A 21,417-nucleotide genomic window follows, 5' to 3' on the forward strand; every position below is an offset into this window, starting at 1 on the left:
GTTATAACAATTTAAGTATTCAGAAAAAATAGTTTTGATCCCCAAAAACGATACTAAACAAAAAGTGCTATGATTATCGAAATCGAATTGTGAGTATCGAACATTTTTTTCTATTAAATTCCAGCTTCTAACGCAAAAACATGTCGCCAGTTGTATTAAAGCACAGCAAATTAAGCTTAGCACCAAAAATTTTGATATTCGGCGTTGCCACATGTTTCGAAAATTTTATAATTTTTAATAATTTGTTATATAAAGTGATAGAATTTATTGCAATTGCTTCAAAGCACATTTGCGACCAAAAAAATATTAAAAACAATTTCGACCAGTTTTTTTAATTTTTAAAATTTGTTTTAGAAAATTATAGAATTTATTGCAATTGCTTCAAAACACATTTTCGACAAGAAAAAAATTTCGACCAGTTTTTTTAATTCTTAAAAATTTGTTATAGAAATGATAGAATTTATTGCAATTGCTTCAAAGCACATTTTCGACCAAAAAAAAATTAAAAAATTTTGTCCAGTGCCTTTAACTTTTAAAAATTTTTATAGAAAATTATAGAACTTATTGTCATTGCTTCAAAGCAAATTTTCGACCATTAAAAATTTCGACCAGTTTTTTTTTTAATTTTTTAAATTTTTCGTAGAAAATTATAGAATTTAATGCAATTGCTTCGAAGCACATTTTCGACCAGAAAAAATTAAAAAAAATTTCGACCAGTGTTTTTATATTAAAATATTTTCGACCAGAAAAAATTTCCAAAAATTTCGACCATTTTTTAGTATTTAAATATTTTCCACCAGATCTTTTTTTAATATTTTTTTTGAGTGCAATAGCATAGATTTTTTATTTTTTTTACAAAAATTCGTTCTCTTACTACAAAAACAATGCTCAACATTAAATAAAGGGTGATTTTTTAAGAGCTTGATAACTTTTTAAAAAAAAAAAACGCATAAAATTTGCAAAATCTCATCGGTTCTTTATTTGAAACGTTAGATTGGTTCATGACATTTACTTTTTGAAGATAATTTCATTTAAATGTTGACCGTGGCTGCGTCTTAGGTGGTCCATTCGGAAAGTCCAATTTTGGGCAACTTTTTCGAGCATTTCGGCCGGAATAGCCCGAATTTCTTCGGAAATGTTGTCTTCCAAAGCTGGAATAGTTGCTGGCTTATTTCTGTAGACTTTAGACTTGACGTAGCCCCACAAAAAATAGTCTAAAGGCGTTAAATCGCATGATCTTGGTGGCCAACTTACGGGTCCATTTCTTGAGATGAATTGTTCTCCGAAGTTTTCCCTCAAAATGGCCATAGAATCGCGAGCTGTGTGGCATGTAGCGCCATCTTGTTGAAACCACATGTCAACCAAGTTCAGTTCTTCCATTTTTGGCAACAAAAAGTTTGTTAGCATCGAACGATAGCGATCGCCATTCACCGTAACGTTGCGTCCAACAGCATCTTTGAAAAAATACGGTCCAATGATTCCACCAGCGTACAAACCACACCAAACAGTGCATTTTTCGGGATGCATGGGCAGTTCTTGAACGGCTTCTGGTTGCTCTTCACCCCAAATGCGGCAATTTTGCTTATTTACGTAGCCATTCAACCAGAAATGAGCCTCATCGCTGAACAAAATTTGTCGATAAAAAAGCGGATTTTCTGCCAACTTTTCTAGGGCCCATTCACTGAAAATTCGACGTTGTGGCAGATCGTTCGGCTTCAGTTCTTGCACGAGCTGTATTTTATACGGTTTTACACCAAGATCTTTGCGTAAAATCTTCCATGTGGTCGAATAACACAAACCCAATTGCTGCGAACGGCGACGAATCGACATTTCACGGTCTTCAGCCACACTCTCAGAAACAGACGCAATATTCTCTTCTGTACGCACTGTACGCATTCGTGTGGTTGGTTTAATGTCCAATAAAGTAAACTGAGTGCGAAACTTGGTCACAATCGCATTAATTGTTTGCTCACTTGGTCGATTATGTAGACCATAAATCGGACGTAAAGCGCGAAACACATTTCGAACCGAACACTGATTTTGGTAATAAAATTCAATGATTTGCAAGCGTTGCTCGTTAGTAAGTCTATTCATGATGAAATGTCAAAGCATACTGAGCATCTTTCTCTTTGACACCATGTCTGAAATCCCACGTGATCTGTCAAATACTAATGCATGAAAATCCTAACCTCAAAAAAATCACCCGTTACAACACTGCTGCTGCATAAATATTTACTCTACACACACCCGACGTTAAACTGACATTTGAAAATAAGCCGGTAAAACTCGTAAACTATACACTCTCAAGCTTAGCAGCAATATAAAACAACAACAAGAACAACAATAAGAAATGATAAGAAAATCAACTAAACTAATATATAATTTCTTATTTATTTAGAACATAAAAAATATATACAAAACCAAAAAAATTTTATAAAAAGCTAAACAATGCATTTTTATTGACAAAATAACAAAAACAATAACAAAAAAAATTAAATGCTAAAAATTTAAAATTTTGCACTGCAAAGCACTGAGCAGCGAAGAAGAAGAAGAAACAAAAATGCTGTTGAAAAAAAATTTAACATCAATATAACGGTAAACACGAAAATTTGCTACGCTCGAATTTAGCCCAACAAATTACATGCATATGTATTAGGGTGGCATAGACTATGTGCATAAATGCTCGCCGGAGGAAATTTTGCTATTTATTTGCTCATGCAACACCTATAAACACTTTCTATGCAGCACCTACTGCCCAAACCGTCACTTATGCACACATGTCTGGCAGTCTGTCTGTCTGTATATGTATTTTTCGCTTTCAATTTATAGTATTTCACTTTATAGACGCGGCGTGCCTGCAGTATCACGATTATGTTAATTCAGTGAATGATAGTCTGCTACAACAATATCAGCAACAAAAGCGAAAGTGAGCATGCGCACCTTATCAGAGGTGACTCGTGTTGCAAACAGGCGTTGATGCGACAACGTCACCGCTGATACACTTATCCTTTGCGCACATACGTAGGATCGTAAATATATATATGTGCATGCTCATATAGCAATTCTAATAATTCAGCTATTGTGATTAGCGCCTGGAGCAACAATTGCGCGCCTCACCAACAAAATCTGTCTGTTGACACAGTTGTGCGCAGGCGCAGGCGTCACATGTTTTACATAACATTTGACCTTTGCCATTACACCGCATCCATTGCATTATTTGGAACTATCAGCAGCCTCCAGCTGTGTTTTGCGGTGACATCACACCAAGTCGGCAATTTGACGGCTAGCATGTGTACAGTTAGCGACAAAACGTGTCGTCGTCACTTATGCGGAAATTTCAAATTTAACGAACCTTTAATCGTCATCAAAAAAAAACCAAAAATCAAAAATAAAGCTGTAAAATAACTGTGCAGAAAAGTGCCGTTATGCAAGCGCTGAATATGAAACTATTGAAGTTAGTTGTTATGGATCTTATATTTCAATTTTATTGCAAAATTGTTTTTTTGTGTGTTTATTTTATATATATTATTCTTTATTTTCTCATACATAATAAACGATTTTCTCGATCCAATCTATATAGCTAGCGACGCGCGTATACACCCCTGGTAGCCCACCGCCACAACCATTACCAAATGAGGTGATACCAACTAAGTAAGGCATTTCGTAAAAGTAGTCTTCATTGATATTACGATACATTATAATCGGTCCACCCGAGTCACCCTGTAGGTTTTGCGAAAGAAAAATATTGTTATAAATTCAATGGTATTTCAAAATATTCAATAATCAAATGGCGTTTTTAGCAACAATTAAATTTTTATATCAATAATTATACACAACAATGCAGGAATCAAAATTTATATATTCGTCTATTTGACGTATTTGGTTCAAAATACTCAATAATGCAAACCATTACAATTCGTCGTACTTTCTTCGGACTGACTTCTGTATACCGCAAACCTATTCTCAGCAAACAAAATTCATCTATTCGACGTATTTTCGTATTTCGATATTTTTTCATCTATTTGACGTTTTTTCTTCAAAAATTCAAAACGATTCTCAGCAGTCCAAGTTCATATATTCGACGTGTTTCGGTTAAGATATTTTTTCATCTTTTCGATGTTTTTTTAATAATGCAAACCAATTCTCAGCAATCAAAATTCATCTATTCGACGTATTTCGCTTAAAATATAATTATTTCGATGTTTTTTCATATATTTGAGGATTTTTCTTTAAAAATGCAAACCAATTCCTAGCAATCAAAGTTCATCTATTCGACGTATTTCGGTAAAATATTCATCAAGTGTATGTACATCGCCTTTTTTATTTATTCAAAGTATTTATATGTATATACATTATTTTCATCTATTCGACGTAATCAAAGAAAATTTCCATGACTCAAAATTAATCAAATTCACCTATTCGACGTACTTTCTTTAAAGTGCATATACTTCGTAGTTTCTTCCACCTATTCGACTTCTTTTTTTTAATATTCAACAACACAAAGCATTTTTCAGCAACCAAAATTCATCTATTTGACGTATATGTATTTATACATATATATGCCCACATTTAAAAATGTTTCATCTATTCGACGTAAGTAAGTAAAACTCATTAAAATCATGCATTCAACGTACTTTCCTTAAAAAATATATGCATTTACATCAATTTTTTTTTCATCTATTCGACGTATTTTTTGCAAAAGTTAAACACATTATAAATATAGTTATACTCACCTGACAAGTATCACTCATTCCAACAGTATCATTCGCACACACCTGCGTGTGTATAATACCATTATAAAGCAAATCTTCATCTCGGTCGTAATATTTGCCACAATCTTCATTGGTCAAGATCCTAAGGTCCGTCTTCATCAAGGCGTTTGAAGCTAAACCGGCTTAGTGTGTTTAAATAGAGGTAAGAACTAAGTAAGTATGCTTTGTAATACATATTTCTTTCTTAAAATTATGTTTAAAAAGAGTATTGAAAAAGTTGTACTCACCAAATTTGGTGCTGCCATAGCCGATAGCTGTAACATTGGCACCATGCAAAGGTAGTGCCCAAACACAAGCCGGACCAGTGTTGTTGAAACTCTGGGCACTAAAAAAATTAAGTTTTTATTTCATCTAACATAACCTCACTTAATTTCGCAGCGAAACTCAAATCGACATCAAAACCTACTAATATGGCTCCTTCAAGCGTATAATTGCAATGTCATTGTAAGCGCTCGGGTAATCGTAGCCAGGATGTATGTAGATTTCATCGATTTCGAAATCCTTTGCAAACGCATCAGTTAAGTTGAAACCACCTGGACGCACCACAATGGGTGGTTGACTGAAATTTCGAAAAAAAAATTAATAAAAAATTACCGTTATTTATAGATTATATACTCAGAATGATAAAGGCAATGCGCCGCTGTCACTAAATATCTGCGATCAATTAAAGCTCCACCACATTTATAGGTTATGGTGTTAACGGCAAACAAGTCGCGCCAACCAATGGCGACCTGCGGAAAAAAATTAAATTAAAAATAATTAATAGTAATTATTAAAAATTAAATAAATTATTAAAAAAATAAATAAATAATAAAATAAAAATAATAAAAAAAAAATAAAATTAAATTTTTTTCACCACAGCTTTAATATACTCACCATGAATGGAAATTCATTTATTTTCGCCAACTTGCCATGTACTATTAATTGATGTCTCGTGTGTTCGATCTCACATTCTTTTAAATAGAAAATAAAACCAAATACAAAAACAACAACAGCAAATATTTAAATTTTTTTTCTCATAAAACTCACGAATTTGCGATATTCTCTTGTCCGCCGGCTTATCCTGATAGGCGCAACAAATCAATTGTGTAGTCTTGTTGTAATTACAGACACCCAAACAGATGTCTTGCGATTTCTTCGCCATCTGACGGTAGACATCACGCGTTACATACGCACCAAGCCGGTTTCGTGGGGTCAGACAACTTTGATACTCATAGCAGCCCTTCACTGTGTGGTCACATAAGTTACAGATTCACTTGTAGATTTGCAAAATAGAATTTTAAAATATTAAAATTTTACCCAAAATTGAAAATTGTACGAGGAATAAGCCAATGACGCCAATGAAATCTAAAATGCGCATTTTTTAAGCGTTCTTCTGTCTAAACAACAAGCGACAAGTCACTGTACATAAGGACGACTAAACTTGTTCTGACTTTTAGAGTGAGTTGAGTGCACGCTTGTGGCTCTTTAAGAATTTTTACTGTCTACAAGCAACTACAAGTTGAGGTAATAAACGAGTACAAATGAATAGCAATTTAAAGCGCGGATGAGTTGAGATTTAATTTTGCGAAAATTGTAAGTTTTCAAGTATGAAATTTGCCTATATGTAGGCAATGATTTTTAATTTAATCTTCAATACTTGAAATTAAACGAATTTTTCACTCGAATGGTAAAAATGTATAGAAAAGGGTCAATATTTTACTCAGCTCCTTTATATCTTTAATCCTTAATCAATTGTTTCATAGTAAACGATTCTAAATTTTAATTTCAATACGAGAAAAATGTAGCATACCTTTAGGATTTAGGCTACAATTAAATATACAAGTTTCTTCTTTTTTTGCTTCTAATGATTATTTTTACTTTTAAATATAAATATTTTAATATAAATAATTGTGTTAATAAAAATTATATTTTTCAATACGCATTTTAATTTTAAATAAAAACACTTTCAATAGTAGACAATTTTCTCAATCCAGTCCACGTAACTGGCGACGCGAGTGTAAACTCCTGGTGCTCCAGTGCCGCAACCAATGCCGAAAGAGGTGATGCCAACTATGTATGGTACATTAAAAATATGTTTACCGATATTACGGTACATTATGATAGGGCCGCCGGAGTCACCCTGTGCGAAAATGTGTTCTCAATATATGCATAAACTCTTAATAATAAATAATATTTATTTAAAAAAAAAATTAAATATAAAATTAGAAAAAAATAATTAAAATAATGTAACCTATTATAATTTTTTTTTTCATAATACAATTTTTTAATCAATAATAACATCTACTTCTTCAAATCAATTTCAACTCACCTGACATGTATCACCCCTTTCTATCGGATCATTAGCACATAATTGCGAAAATATAATGCCATCTTCTTCATAATATGCGGCGCATTTTTCATTTGGTAGAATACTCAACTGAGCCTTCATTAATTTGGACGATGCTAAGCCGGCTGATTAAGTGGGAGAAAAGAAAAAAGCATGAGATAAAATTTTAAATACACTTAACAGCATTTAGATACATTTTAAGAAATTCACCACGTGGTGAGTATAAAAATTTTCATATTTTATGCATAAAATTGCATACAAACACATTTCAAGAAACTCACCACGTGGTGAGTATACTATTTTCATATTATTTACTTACCAAATTGCGTATTTCCATAACCGATAGCCGTAACATTTGCCGTATATAATGGTTTTGCCCACAAACATGCTGGTCCAGAGTTCACTGTTCTGGGGGTACTGAAGTATGGTTAAGGAACATAATGGTATTGAATAGCTAAGTTAAATTCACATTTTTGTTGAAATAAAATATAGAACTGCTACATTTCATGTAAATATGGCGAAAAGCTAGTGGTTTGGTCTCAGAGTTATGAAACAAAATCAAAAATTTCAAATACTTTTCTTTTGGTAGTCAAGGTCGTTTCACGGCTTTTGTGAAGACCACAATTTCTTCGCAATTTAATGTGCCGTTATACTCACTAGTACTCCTCTTTCATAAGTATAATTGCAATGTCATTGTAGACACCCGGATATTGATAGCCTGGATGTATGTGAATTTGATCGATTTCAATATCGCGCGCATCACCATCATCTAAATCGAAACCACCTGGACGCACTACAATTGGTGGTGCACTGTAATGTGGGGAATATAAATATATATATATATTAATGTACCGTTATATACTACTACATACTCTGCGTGCAGACAATGTGCAGCCGTTAATAAATGCCGACTGGTGATTAAGGCGCCACCACATCTGTATGTAATCCCATTGTCGCCAAATGTCGAGCGCCAACCGATGGCAACCTAATGTTGAAAAATGAATATTTTAACATAGTGAAAATATAAAAAAAAAAAAAATTGTACTCACCATGAACGGAAATTCATTTTCACGCGCAGGCTTGCCATTTGTGATGAATATAAAGGACAATTTGCGATGATCTCGTTCACATTCTGTCATAAAACGGTGAAATTCTCAAATTTTATAACAATTTTGACAAACAACAACAACAAATACTTTATATATATTTTCATAGGTCACTCACGAGTTTGCGATATTCTCTGTACTGAGGGCTCATCAAAATTGGTGCAGCATATAAATCGTGTTGTTGCATTGTAATTACATACGCCTAGGCATAAATCTTGTAATTCCTTGGACAATTTAAGATAATTAGCGCGTGTTACATAGTTGCCGAGCCGGTTACGCGGTGTCAAACAGATCTGATCGTCGTGGCAGGCAATGGCTAAGCGCATATTAGGTGCTGGTGAAATAAAATTTGCAATTTTTTATTTCGAAAATATACCCATAAACAAAAAATATGATTAAAAAATATTTATTTTTACCTATAATCAACAATTCTAGCGCTGCTAGTAAGCGAATGAGTTTTGTTGGCTTGTGCATCTTGCAAGCGTTACTTCTTTGCTGCTGTTTACTTCAACTTCAGTTTGAGATGAGCGCAGCGCAACTGACCGTCTGACCACAAGAACTACTTAACTCGCACTGCACTCTTGCGGTGCTTCGTTGGCAGAAGAAGTTGCTCTTACAGTATAATTGCTTACATATTTACATGCCTACCTGTTAGCAACACTGTTAAGAATAACGGTATCTACATTTTGTTTGTGGGAAAATGGCAATTTCGTTGAAAAAGAAATTTAATATTTTAAAATGTAATGTTAAAAATTTTATGAAAAAATGAAGCGATTTAACGAAGCTTTCAAGACCGTAGAGACCAAGGTGGTAATCTGGTAACCGATGTCCAGGGCATACTGGGATTATGGAGGGAACACTTCTCCGACCTGCTGAATGGCATGGAAAGTACAACACCAGGAGATGACGAACCCGATTCCCCAATCGATGACGATGGAACAGATGTTCCATTACCCGACCATGAAGAAATTCGAATAGCAATTACCCGCAAAGTAGCGGGGGCCGATAGATTACCGGCAGAGCTATTCAAATACGGCGACGAAGAACTGGTACGGTGCGTGCATCTGCTTCTTTACAGAATATGATCGGAAGAAAGCATGCCTGACGATTGGAATCTCAGTGTACTCTGCCCAATCCATAAAAAGGGAGATCCCACGTTGAGCAACACCAAAAACTCCGTCACGATTGGGAAGGACCTCTCCGAGCCGTTCGATACCAAACGAGGTTTCAGACAAGGTGACTCACTACCGTGTGAATTCTTTAACTTGATGCTGGAAAAAATAATACGTGCTGCAGAGCTAAATAGAGAAGGTAAAATCAATTGAAAACTAAAGTCCTCTCTCGACGAAACAAAATCAAACTCTAGAAGTCGCTTATCATTCCCTTCCTGCTTTATGGTGCAGAAGCTTTTTTTGATTTCTAATTATTTAATAATTTATTAATTATTTGACTAGTAAATTAATTAATCTTTAATAAAAAATTAACATGTCATTAACATTAAATGTTTTGTTGTTATTTTGTTACAGACCTGGGCAGAATAAAACTGTATAAATATGAGTACAAAATTCTCAATTATTCTTACATTTAATAACCTATTTTCCACAGTGTAACTCACTTATATACAAGTGAGCGCAATATATATGACAGTTACAGCCGGTTTTTTGGTAAAACCGTAACAATTATTAATTGGTAGGGTAGTCCTAAAGCCATGAGGTAAATTTTTGCAGTTTCAACTTACAATTTATATGCAGTCTCTTTTAAATAGCGGAATTATTTAACTCTTTCTTATTACTATATACAATTTATACATATATATTTTTTTATTTATAAATTGCGTCCTCAATCCAATCGAAATACTCCGAAATACGTGTATAAATGCCCGGTGTACCAGTACCACAACCAATACCGAACGAGGTAATACCCACAACATAAGTCATACGAGTGTAACCGGGTAGTTCTTTATATACAATCAGTGGACCGCGAGAATCACCCTAGACAATTGAGATAATTACGTTACAAAATAATAGTAAAACGCCATTGAGTTTTGAGGAAAACTAGATTTTCATATTACCTGACAAGTATCACGCATCTTTTCATCATCTTTCGCACACAATTGTGTAGCGACTACACCGGAAGTGAGCACTTCATCATCCTGTTCATAGTGTTGATTGCACTCTTCATTCGATATTGTCGTTAAATTAGTTTTCATCAAGAGCGGCGATGGGTTGCCAGCTGAAAGATGTTTAGTATTTGTTAAATTAAAAAAAAAAACCAAGAATTATACCAATTTCTCACCGAACTGCGTATCAACATAGCCGATGGCAGTCACTTGCTCGTCAGCCAGTGGGCTATACCACATGCATGCTGTGATAATTGGCATCTTGCTACTGCTAATGTAATAACTGGCATATTTAATCTAATTATAAATAGTTAAACTATACAAATACTTACAAATAACCCCTGGAGATACGAACGATGGCTATGTCATTATATACCTCTGGATATATGTAATCGGCATGTTCGATAATCTGATCGATATCATAATCAACTGCTTCGGTGCTATTTAGATCGAAACCACCGGGACGCACCACAACTGGGTCCTCACTGAGGAGAAGTGAGTAGAGAATAGCTAAACAAAACTTGCTAAAGCATACCTGGAGTGATAGAAACAGTGCGCCGCTGTTAAGATATATCTGATGCCGATCATAGTTCCACCACATCTATAAGCTATGCTCTCGGTGCCATCCTTTTCGGTGATGCGCCAACCCAAGGCAGCCTATAAATAACATGTTTTGAATAAAAGTTGACACATTTCCAGAAAAATAGTTTAGCATTGAAGTTGAACTCACCATAAATGGAAACTCATTTGGCTTAGCCACCTCACAACCATGCGCAACGGCTGCTGTGGTAAGGAAGGATCAGCCTGCACACCTCAAGTAGTAACATCACCCGGCTTAGTCCGATGATCGTCTACACATGCTGTCCATAATAATAAGGGTAAGAATATTTTAATAAATATAAATTAAATTCAATTAATTATTTCGAAAATATATTAATTTCTTTCACAAATATATTCGAAAGAACCGTCAACCGCTTTAGTTAATTTATTTTTATGAATTTTATATATTTATTTGAACGGATGCTAACCCTTAGAGAAAATGTCTGCTTAAGAGTATACCACGTTTGATGAGCAAGTTTTTCATTATAACAGATTCTAATTTATAAAATGGTGGCAACTAATTTCGCAATAAGTTTTCATTTTCTTTTTCCAACGTTGTAAACATCCGTTTATCTCTTTAAAAGCAAATTTTTTTTATATAATAAAGACTAAATAAATTCTAAAACATACTATACATACATTGATAAAGCAAGCGATATTTTTCGGGTTGCTCATTGAATGTGCAACAGATTAGCGTCTCATTGTTATCCACACAATTCCCTTCACAATTGACCTTTTCACTGTCGGTAAGAATTTTGTATTGCTCAGGTGAATAATAATTTCCCTTAAAGTCCTGCGGCGTATAACACTCTTGAAGGGTATAACATGCTTCGATTGTCAGAGAAAAAAGCAAAACTGTGAATGAAATAATTAATTAAATAATATAATTTGTAATATTTTTGCTAATATATTTCTATAATTAATGTATTAATGCATTTACCCAATATCAGCCATTTAATAATATCAAAAATTATATGTTGATTTGAATAATTGCACACGCGCCGCATCTTCTACAAATTCTACAACTGTCTGTCTGCTGGTGAAAACAAAACTAGAATGCGCGCATTTTATGCTGCTGGTAAATATTAGGCAACAATTGATATTAAATTAAAGCATGTTCCGTTAAAATTAAGCGCTTGAGAACAGTTCGTTTAACAGGTTTGAAATAAAAGACAAACATTTACGTTTTTTTATTATTTTTACTAGCTGACCCGGCGGTGTATTTACTTCCGCCTTAGAGGCAATAAATTAGCAGATTTTTGATTTTATTGACTTCATTCATTCATTCATGTCGCGTATAATTGGCCATGGCAATAACATGCATTTTCAAGATTCAGACCACAAACGTGCAATGGCCATAGCGAATGCTAGACGGAACGGAAATTGAACTCGTTTCAACTCAAACGGCATATAGGTTAGGATCATCGGTATCCTCGGAATCAGAACTTCTTCAACTTCGAACTTTCCATTGAGTATCATCGCGTAGATCACTTTGTTCATTGATTTTTTTACCAACAAACGCGTTTAGTTGGTTTAAATTTCGAAACATGATTACTACGGTGTCAATCTTTTGTTTATTACACAGGCACTAGATGTGAATGAATGAAGTGTACTCGTACTAATGCTTTCATTCTGCATTATGTAGTTTAAGTCATCTAACTCTTAACCGCCAAAATCGCTCACACTCTCAACCATTCATTATTTTTGTAGATGGGAATACTTTGTTGATGGATACGCTCTTCGATGAGACAAAGTTACAGAAAATCGTCAACGATTGTGTTTGTTCTGTTGGCGATTCAACAGCGATATATTCATTTGAACTACCGAATTAAATTTCTGGTAATCATATTAAAAGACATATTCCCGTTCCTGTTTGAATTCTCTATTAAATGCATCATTTATTCACGATTTGGAGCTGGCATGCCTAACTTGATTAAAACAGATAAACCGGATAAATTTAAAATTTTAAAATCGTAAAATATTCAATCATAACTTTGTCTACGTTAGGTTTTTTGTTAGCTGCGCTCTGCTTTTCTATTTTTATTAAATGAACGACAACATTGATGCTTGACTGATGCATTTTTATACTCTCGCAACAAATGTTGCTAAAGAGAGTATTACAGTTTTGTTCACATAACGGTTGTTTGTAACACCCAAAACTAAACGAGTTAGATATAGGGTTATATATACCAAAGTGATCAGGGTGAAGAGTGGAGTTCAAATCCGAATGTCTGTCTGTCTGTCCGTCCGTCCGTCCGTCTGTGCAAGCTGTAACTTGAGTAAAAATTAAGATATCTTGATGAAACTTGGCACCGTAGGAAGGTTGCTTTCGAAAATGAGCAAAATCGGACCCCTGCCACGCCCACAAAATGGCGAAAACCGAAAACAAAAATGCCATAACTAAGCCATAAATAAAGCTATGGAAATAAAAAAAATTATTTTTATGAAGGATCGCACTATGAAGGCGCATATTTGGATGTAATTTTTTTGGGGAAGTGGGCGTGGCCCCGCCCCCTACTAAGTTTTTTGTACATATATCGCAAACCAATAGACCTATATAAACCAAACTTTCTGCAGTCGTTTTGTTTAGCCACTTCCCAATACAGTCAAAAAATGAAAGAAATCGGATCATAACCAAGCCCACCTCCCATACAAAAGTTAGGTTGAAACTTATTAAAAGTGCGTTAACTCACTAACGAAAAACGTCAGAAACACTAAATTTTACATAAGAAATGGCAGATGAAAGTTGTACTCAGATATTTTTACAAAATGGAAAATGGGCGTGGCGTCGCCCACTTATGGGTCAAAAACCATATCTCAGGAACTACTCGATCGATTTCAATGAAACTTGGTTTGTAATAGTTTCCTTACATTCCAATGATATGTTGTGAAAATAGGCCAAATCGCTTCACAACCACGCCTACTTCCTATATACCAGAACTTTGAAGACAATCTGTATAGTTTTCTTTACAAAATATAAAGTAAGTACTAGTGAAGATATCGGTGCAGAACTTTGCACAAATACTATGTTAATAGTGTGGCAGCCCCATTCTACAAATCGCCGAAATCGGACCATAGGTTTTTAAGGCCCCATATATCGAACATGAGGACCTCGGTGCTTCTAACCTAATATTATGGTTTCCAACTTTCAATGGACTTTATACAATATATATGACGAATATATTATATAATATAAATAAAGTTAAATAAATAAATTTAAAAAGCTATCAGCCACTCTAAGTGGCGCGTCAAACGCCATTACCAACAACGGTACAGTACGTTTCCCATCGGTGCTCTTTAGTTTTATTTTGTATATACAAATACATATACACCCTGCTTCACTATTTAAGTGAATCGAATTTGAATATTTTTCTCCACTGCGCATTCTCATAAAGCTTAGTAATGTCAAATAGTCCTACCTCCCATTAAAAGGTTATGTTGAAAACTAATAAAAATGTTTAAATCCTGAAAGGATAATCGCCAGAAACTTTAAATTCCATGGTAAAGATGGTACGGAAGGGCTGCAGCTGCTCTTATATTTCTATACAAAATTTTAAATGGGGGTAGCTCCGTTCACTATGGGTCATATAAACTATATCTCAGAAACTACTCGACCAATTTCAACAAAATTCGTTGCATAACATTTCCTTGGCATCACAATATTGTAGTTTGAAAATGGAAGAAATCGGCGTTTATTATATATTTTATACATAAATATTTCTTTATTTAAACATTGTGTCCTCAATCCAATCGAAATACTCCGAAATACGTGTATAAATGGCCGGTGTACCAGTACCGCAGCCAATACCAAAGGAGGTAATACCCACAATATAAGCCATACGAATGTAACCGGGGAGTTCTTCATATACAATCAGTGGACCGCCAGAATCACCCTGGACAATTGAGGTAATTATGTTGTAAATTATAGTAAAACGGCATTGAGTTTATATATATATGTATATAGTATATATATATATACTTATAAACTTGATTTTCATATTACTTGACAAGTATCACGCAGCTTTTCATGATCTTTTGCGCACAATTGTGTAGCGACTATACCGGAACTGAGCATTTCATCATCCTGTTCATAGTGTTGATTGCATTCTTCATTCGATATGGTCGATAAACTAGTTTTCATCAAGAGCGGCGATGGGTTGCCAGCTGGAAGATGCTAAGTTATTAAATTAAAAAAATCAACAATTTCACCAATTTCTCACCGAATTGTGTATCACCATAGCCGATGGCAATGACGTGCTCCTCAGCCAGTGGCTGATACCACACGCATGCTCTAGCAACAATTGGCGAATAATTACTGTAATATTATAATCGGCACATTTAATCTAATTATAAATAGCTATATTTTAAAAAATACTTACACATAACCCCTGGAGATACGAACGATCGCTATGTCATTATATAGCTCTGGATATATGTAGTCGGGATGTTCGATAATCTGGTCGATATCATAATCAACTGCTTCGGTGCTATTTAGATCGAAACCACCGGGGCGCACCACAACTGGGTAGTCACTGAGGAGAAATGGAAAGAGTAGAATTAGAAATTGAGAAGAATATAGCTGAACCAAAATTGGTTAAAGGCTACCTGGAGTGATAGAAACAGTGTGCCGCTGTTAAGAGAAATCTGCTGCCGATCATAGTTCCACCACATCTATAAGCTATGCTCTTGGTGCCATTCTTTTCGGTGACACGCCAACCCAAGGCAGCCTAGGATTTCAAAGAAACATATATCTATAATTAAGTACATAAATTTGAATTGAACGTACCATAAATGGAAACTCATTTGGCTCAGCTACCACACCAAATGTAACAAAACCATACGGTAAATGCGCGTCCAGACATGCTGCAAATATTATTTAGAGTTAGAATATTTTAATAATTTTAAGTTGAATTCAATTAAATTTTTCGAAAATATATTAATTTGTTTCACAAGTATTGCCGAAAGAAACCCGTCAACCGCTTTAGTTAATTTATTTTTATGAATTTTATATATTTATTTGAACAGATGGCAACCCTTACAGAAAATATCTGCTTAAAGATATATTTTGTTTGATGACCGTGCTTTAATATTTCACTACAATCGCATACTAAATTATTAGAGTTTATCTCTTTAAAGGCACATTTTAGTGAAAAATTCAGTGAGTTTATAGATTTTTTTTAGACTTAAAAATGTTTAACATATGGCAACTCTACTATTTTTTGCTTTGAATATTATTACACCAAATATTAAAAAAAAAGTTCAAAGCTTAAATTCTGAATTCTAAAACATACATACATTGATAAAGCAACCGATATTTTTGGGGTTGATCATTGAATGTGCAACAGATTAGCGTCACATTATTATCCACACAATTCCCTGCACAATTGACCTTTTGTCTATCGGTAAGTGATTTGTATTCCTCAGGTGCATAATAATTTCCCTTAAAGTTCTGCGGCGTATAACACTCCTGACTACTATGACAGGCTTCGGTTGTCAAAGAAAAAAGCAAAACTGTGGATAAAGTATTAGTAAGCAATAGATATTTACCAAATATTTTCCAATATAAAATATATATATGTACATATTTACTAGATATTTACCCAATACCAGCCATTTAATAATACCAACAATTATTTGTTGTTTTGAATGATTGCACAAGCGCCGCATCTTCTACAAATTCTACAACTGTCTGTCCGCTAGTCAACACAAAACTTGAATGCGAGAATTTAATGTTACTTGTAAACATTCGGCGTCTAATTGGCAACAATTGCTATTCGGCTAAAAACAAGTGAGTTACTCCTATAAACTTCAGAAGCGCTTGCGTATGGTTAGCTAACAGGTTTCATTCCAAAGAAATGCATGCAAATTTTTTTATTTTTTTATTGTATATTTGTGAGTTTGTTGTGGTTTTAAAGCAACAATTCATACATTTAATATTTCTTCAGAGTTAAAAAGTTGTTATACACCGTGTGAACTTTTTATTTTGTAGAGCCATTTTTATACTCTCGCAACATATTGCACAGAGAATAATAGTTTTATTCACTTATAAAGAGCTATAACTAAGCCATAAATAAAATTATTGAAGTTGTATTTGGTACAGAGGATCAAACTAGGTAGGGGCATATTTGGATGATTTTTTTTTTTGTGAAAAGTGGTGAAATCGGATAATAACCACGCCCTCTCCATACAAATATTATGTTGAAAATTACTTCGTTAACGTTAACTCACTAACGAAAAACATCAAAAACACTAAGTTTTACGGAAGAAATGACAGAAAAAGGTTACACTCAGTTAAAAAAAAAAAAAAAGGAAAATGGGTGTGGCGTCGCCCACTTATTGGTCAAAAACCATATCTCAGAAACTACTCGACCGATTTCAATAAAATTCGGTACATTATAATTATTCGACATCCTGATATTACCAATGGAAAATGAGCGAAATTCGTTCACAACTAGGCGTGGTTGAGAACGGATAATATAATATAATACAATTTTGAATTCTATCTGACTCGTTCACTTTATAATATATACGTTAGGAACCAATGAAGATAGCAGAACAAAACTTTACACAAATACTGTATTTGAGCTGTGGCATGACTTGTGGAAAAATTGTCGAAATCGGACTATGACTTTTCAATGCCGCGGATATTGAACATGAAGAATTGAGTGCTTAAGGGTAATTTTTCACCGAAAATATCTGTAAATCCCTTAGATATTTTAATGTAAGTCAGATGGAATCTTTTTGTTCTAATGTTGTTGATGTTGTAGCGGTTACTCAGGCCTGCCTGAAACGACAAGCCTAGCCTAATTGTCATCGAAGTCATCTAAGGGGAGTCCCAGGAAACGAGCTGTTTCGGTGGGATCGGACCAAAGGGAAAAGGGTGTTAGATGAGTAGGGTTAATCAAGCAAAGAGGTGGTTAGTGTTATGCGGGGACTCTTTGCATGCAGGACATATGTTTAGTATGTCTGGATAGTCTGCAACACTAACCCGAACGAAGTTGCGCAAGGGTCACTCTAGTTTCGCAAGGCAACTCGAGCTCGATGTCTGCAACGGTGGATGTTGTTTCGCTATTCACGGGTAGGGAGCCAATGAAGGTGTTAATAGCTCCTCTGCGAATGGCGTTCAGTGCTTGTCCATAGTTTGTCGTGTCCGAATTCCTGTCGGTATAGTCTTTTAAGTCGTCTACGTATTTCAGGAAGGTACTCTTGATGGCTCTGGGAGGCGGCTCGGCTTCCAGCAGGCAACTGCAGGGGTTATTTCTACGAAAGCACCCCAACAGAAACTGCTTGGTAAGCATTATGCTATGCTCCTTAACAGGTAGCATGCGGGCCTCATTGTGAAGGTGCTCCACCGGAGATCTCACGAGGCAACCTGTGACTGTTTGGAGGGCGGTATTTTGACAAGTCTGAAGCTTCCCCATCTGCGTCCTACTGCATCCAGGCGACCATATCGGGGCTGCGTAATTAGGGACCGGCCGGCCGATTGCCTGGTAAGTTGCCAACAAAGTTTCTTTGTTTGTTAGCGACTTGAGGACTTTGGTTACAATCGCGGTCGTGTGGGAAGTGAAGGAGTAGTGACACCCAAAATTTTGGGATTATTGACTGTCGGAATATTAATGCCTACGATTGAAATGTTCAGGTCTAGACCGTACTCCTTCGTCCAATTATTGAATAAAGTCGCTATGGATTTGATAGGGGAGAGTGTTAGGCTCCTAGCAGTGAAGAAGCGAGAAAGGTGGAGGAGGAAGCTGTTTACTTTCGAACACATGTCATAGTGTCCATTGCCCGACGTCAATATCGTACAGTCATCAGCGTAAAAGGTAACTGAGACTCCTTCTGGTGCTTGAGGGTGAGCTTTGTTCTAATAGCGTGCCTTTGTACCAGAAATGGTTAAAATCATGGCATAACTTCCCCTAGCTTCCATACTATACTTAATTATAGGTTTTTTTTTTTCAAAAATACGGTGGTCTTTATTCTGCAAATATCGGTTAATATCTGAGATATTTAAATAAAATGAAGTGAGCGTATAGCCTTAGATATAGTGTACCTTGGTGGTGAAAAACAGTGAAATCGGTTCAAGTATTACCTCAGCCCCCATATACTATATATGATAATTTTCGTTATTCTAGTGAACTTTACGCCGCATATATGAATCAAATTGTGTGTTGTCTTAATAAAATTACACCAATAAATTGCTAGAGTACAAAATGTTTGGTGACACCCGAACTTAGCCCTTCCTTACTTGTTTATAATACAAATTACACATAAATATTTCTTTATTTATAAATTGTATCCTCAATCCAATCAAAATACTCCGAAATACGTGTATAAACAGCAGGTGTACCAGTACCACAACCAATACCAAACGAGGTAATACCCACAATGTAAGCCATACGACCAAAAGTGGGTAGTTCTTCATATAAAATCAGTGGACCGCCAGAATCACCCTGGACAATTGAGGTAATTATGTTGTAAATTATAGTAAAACGGCATTGAGTTTATATATATATGTATATATATATATATACTTATAAACTTGATTTTCATATTACCTGACAAGTATCACGCAGCTTTTCATGATCTTTTGCGCACAATTGCGTAGCGACTATACCGGAACTTAGCATTTCATCATCCTGTTCATAGTGTTGATTGCACTCTTCATTCGATATGGTCGATAAACTAGTTTTCATCAAGAGCGGCGATGAGGCGCCAGCTGGAAGATGCTAAGTTATTAAATTAAAAAAACCAAAAATTTCACCAGTTTCTCACCGAAATGCGTATCACCATAGCCGATGGCAGTGACTTGCTCCTCCTCAAGTGGCTTATACCAAACGCACGCTCTGGCAACAAACGGCGGGCTTACGCTGTAATTTAAGAACATAAGTAAACCATTTTCTTATACTTCAAATTATCTATTATCTATTAAATGCTTACGAATATTCCTGAGATATACGAACGATGGCTATGTCATTGTATAGCCCAGGATATATGTAATCGGGATGTTCGATAATCTGGTCGATTTCATAATCAACTGCTGTGGTGCTATTTAGATCGAAACCACCTGGGCGCACCACAACTGGGTTGTCACTGGATAGGATTAGAAAGAGAAGAATTCGAAATAGAGAAGAAAATAGGTAAACCAAAGTTGTTTTAAGGCTACCTAGAGTGATAGAAACAATGCGCCGCTGTTAAGAGATATCTGCTGCCGATCATAGTTCCACCACATCTATAAGCTATGCTCTCGGTACCATCATATTCGTTGACGCGCCAACCCAAGGCAGCCTATAAACAACATGTTTTTAATAAAAGTTTAAACATTTTTTGATACATATTTTAGTATTGGAGTTGGACTCACCATAAATGGAAACTCATTTGACATGGCAACCACACCAGATGTAATGAATTGTACTGGTATATGAGCGTCTAAACATGCTGTCAATAATATTAAGAGAGAGAGAGATTAAGAGATAGAGAGATATTACAGATAGTATTTTTTCAAAAATATTTCAAAAATCTGTTAACATCTTTCAGGGACATTTTTTGAAAAATTCATTGAGCTTATAAATTGTTGAGACTTAAAACTTTTTAACATGCAACCTTACCTTAACCTTAATAATTTTTGCTTTAAATAATATAAAACTAAAAGAATCGTTGCTGTTGTATACTAAAAAAGCGAAGATCTTAACTATAATATATATGTACATACATACATTGGTAAAGTAACCGATATTTTTGGTGCTGAGGATGGAATGTGCAACAGATTAGCGTCTCATCGTTATCCACGCAATTCCCTTCACAATTGGCTTTTTGACTATCGGTAAGAGTTTTATATTTCTCAGGTCCATAATAATATCCCCTAAAGTTCTGCGGCGTATAACACTCCTGGCTATTATAACAAGCTTCGGTTGTCAGAGAAAAAAGCAAAACTGTGGATCAAGTAGTATAAATAGTTGATATAGTTATTTAATTAAATTATAAAATTAAATAATATAATTTATAATATTTTTCTAATACATTTCTATAATTAATGTATTAATGCATTTACCCAATATCAGCCATTTAATAATACCAAAATTCATATATTTTTTTAAATAATTGCACAAATGTCGCATCTTCTACAAATTCTATAACTGTCTGTCTGCTAGTGAACACAAAACTTGAATGCGAGAATTGAATGCTACTTGTAAACATTAGGCGACTAATTGTAAACAATTGCTGTTGAAACATGTTCGGTTAAAAATAAGTGAGCTACTCCTATAAACTTCGGAAGCGTTTGTGTACAGTTAGCTAACAGGTTTCTTACCAAAGAAATGCATTCATATTTTTGTACAATTTTTATTTCACATTTTTGATTTTTTTGTGGTTTCTAAGAATAAAATGTTTACACTTAATATTTCTCTGAATTTGTAATATTTTTCCACACCGTGCGAAATTTTTGTTTAAAGGGTTGTCGCGTAAAAAGTGGCCTATTTTCAATATTTTTTTCTATGT

General features: G+C 34.7%; 3 protein-coding genes across 3 annotated transcripts; all 3 read right to left on the reverse strand.

Moving 5' to 3' along the window:
- Positions 1-3,467: 3,467 nt before the first annotated feature.
- Positions 3,468-6,236, reverse strand: LOC105211136 (serine protease snake). The gene is made up of 8 exons (XM_054229780.1): positions 6,072-6,236; positions 5,802-5,999; positions 5,649-5,725; positions 5,388-5,503; positions 5,179-5,331; positions 5,000-5,097; positions 4,734-4,894; positions 3,468-3,720 (listed from the first exon to the last, which is right to left on the reverse strand). The coding sequence occupies exons 1-8, from the start codon at positions 6,130-6,132 to the stop codon at positions 3,541-3,543; spliced, it is 1,044 nt and encodes a 347-aa protein (XP_054085755.1). The 5' UTR covers positions 6,133-6,236; the 3' UTR covers positions 3,468-3,540.
- Positions 6,237-6,698: 462 nt separating this feature from the next.
- Positions 6,699-21,120, reverse strand: LOC105211168 (uncharacterized). Its single transcript, XM_054229927.1, has 27 exons — positions 20,972-21,120; positions 20,637-20,852; positions 20,282-20,358; positions 20,087-20,208; positions 19,861-20,013; positions 19,696-19,790; positions 19,479-19,639; positions 19,211-19,373; positions 15,713-15,789; positions 15,532-15,653; positions 15,306-15,458; positions 15,147-15,241; positions 14,930-15,090; positions 14,696-14,819; positions 11,057-11,109; positions 10,862-10,983; positions 10,703-10,811; positions 10,503-10,623; positions 10,279-10,439; positions 10,075-10,198; positions 8,326-8,541; positions 8,151-8,233; positions 7,974-8,086; positions 7,759-7,911; positions 7,421-7,518; positions 7,084-7,226; positions 6,699-6,894 (listed from the first exon to the last, which is right to left on the reverse strand). The coding sequence occupies exons 1-27, from the start codon at positions 21,036-21,038 to the stop codon at positions 6,721-6,723; spliced, it is 3,456 nt and encodes a 1,151-aa protein (XP_054085902.1). The 5' UTR covers positions 21,039-21,120; the 3' UTR covers positions 6,699-6,720.
- LOC128921633 (serine protease snake-like) lies at positions 14,588-16,681 on the reverse strand. The gene is made up of 8 exons (XM_054229779.1): positions 16,527-16,681; positions 16,222-16,437; positions 15,713-15,789; positions 15,532-15,653; positions 15,306-15,458; positions 15,147-15,241; positions 14,930-15,090; positions 14,588-14,819 (listed from the first exon to the last, which is right to left on the reverse strand). The coding sequence occupies exons 1-8, from the start codon at positions 16,591-16,593 to the stop codon at positions 14,649-14,651; spliced, it is 1,062 nt and encodes a 353-aa protein (XP_054085754.1). The 5' UTR covers positions 16,594-16,681; the 3' UTR covers positions 14,588-14,648.
- Positions 21,121-21,417: the final 297 nt, after the last annotated feature.

The sequence above is a fragment of the Zeugodacus cucurbitae genome, chromosome 4 (assembly GCF_028554725.1).
Source record: "Zeugodacus cucurbitae isolate PBARC_wt_2022May chromosome 4, idZeuCucr1.2, whole genome shotgun sequence".
Taxonomy (NCBI): Eukaryota; Metazoa; Arthropoda; class Insecta; order Diptera; family Tephritidae; genus Zeugodacus; species Zeugodacus cucurbitae.

Coding starts and splice junctions, on each gene's coding strand:
- LOC105211168 (XM_054229927.1), bottom strand. CDS start 21,038: ATGCGACATTTGTGCAATTATTTAAAAAAATATATGAATTTTGGTATT. Junction 20,014..20,086: donor CATTGTTTCTATCACTCTAG/GTAGCCTTAAAA, acceptor AATCCTATCCAG/TGACAACCCAGTTGTGGTGC. Junction 10,199..10,278: donor AGATGCGTGATACTTGTCAG/GTAATATGAAAA, acceptor TCAATTGTCTAG/GGTGATTCTCGCGGTCCACT.
- LOC105211136 (XM_054229780.1), bottom strand. CDS start 6,132: ATGCGCATTTTAGATTTCATTGGCGTCATTGGCTTATTCCTCGTACAA. Junction 5,332..5,387: donor CATTGCCTTTATCATTCTGA/GTATATAATCTA, acceptor TCGAAATTTCAG/TCAACCACCCATTGTGGTGC. Junction 4,895..4,999: donor CTATGGCAGCACCAAATTTG/GTGAGTACAACT, acceptor AAACACACTAAG/CCGGTTTAGCTTCAAACGCC.
- LOC128921633 (XM_054229779.1), bottom strand. CDS start 16,593: ATGCGGCGCTTGTGCAATCATTCAAAACAACAAATAATTGTTGGTATT. Junction 16,438..16,526: donor TATTAAATGGCTGGTATTGG/GTAAATATCTAG, acceptor CTTTATCCACAG/TTTTGCTTTTTTCTTTGACA. Junction 15,459..15,531: donor CACTGTTTCTATCACTCCAG/GTAGCCTTTAAC, acceptor ATTTCTCCTCAG/TGACTACCCAGTTGTGGTGC.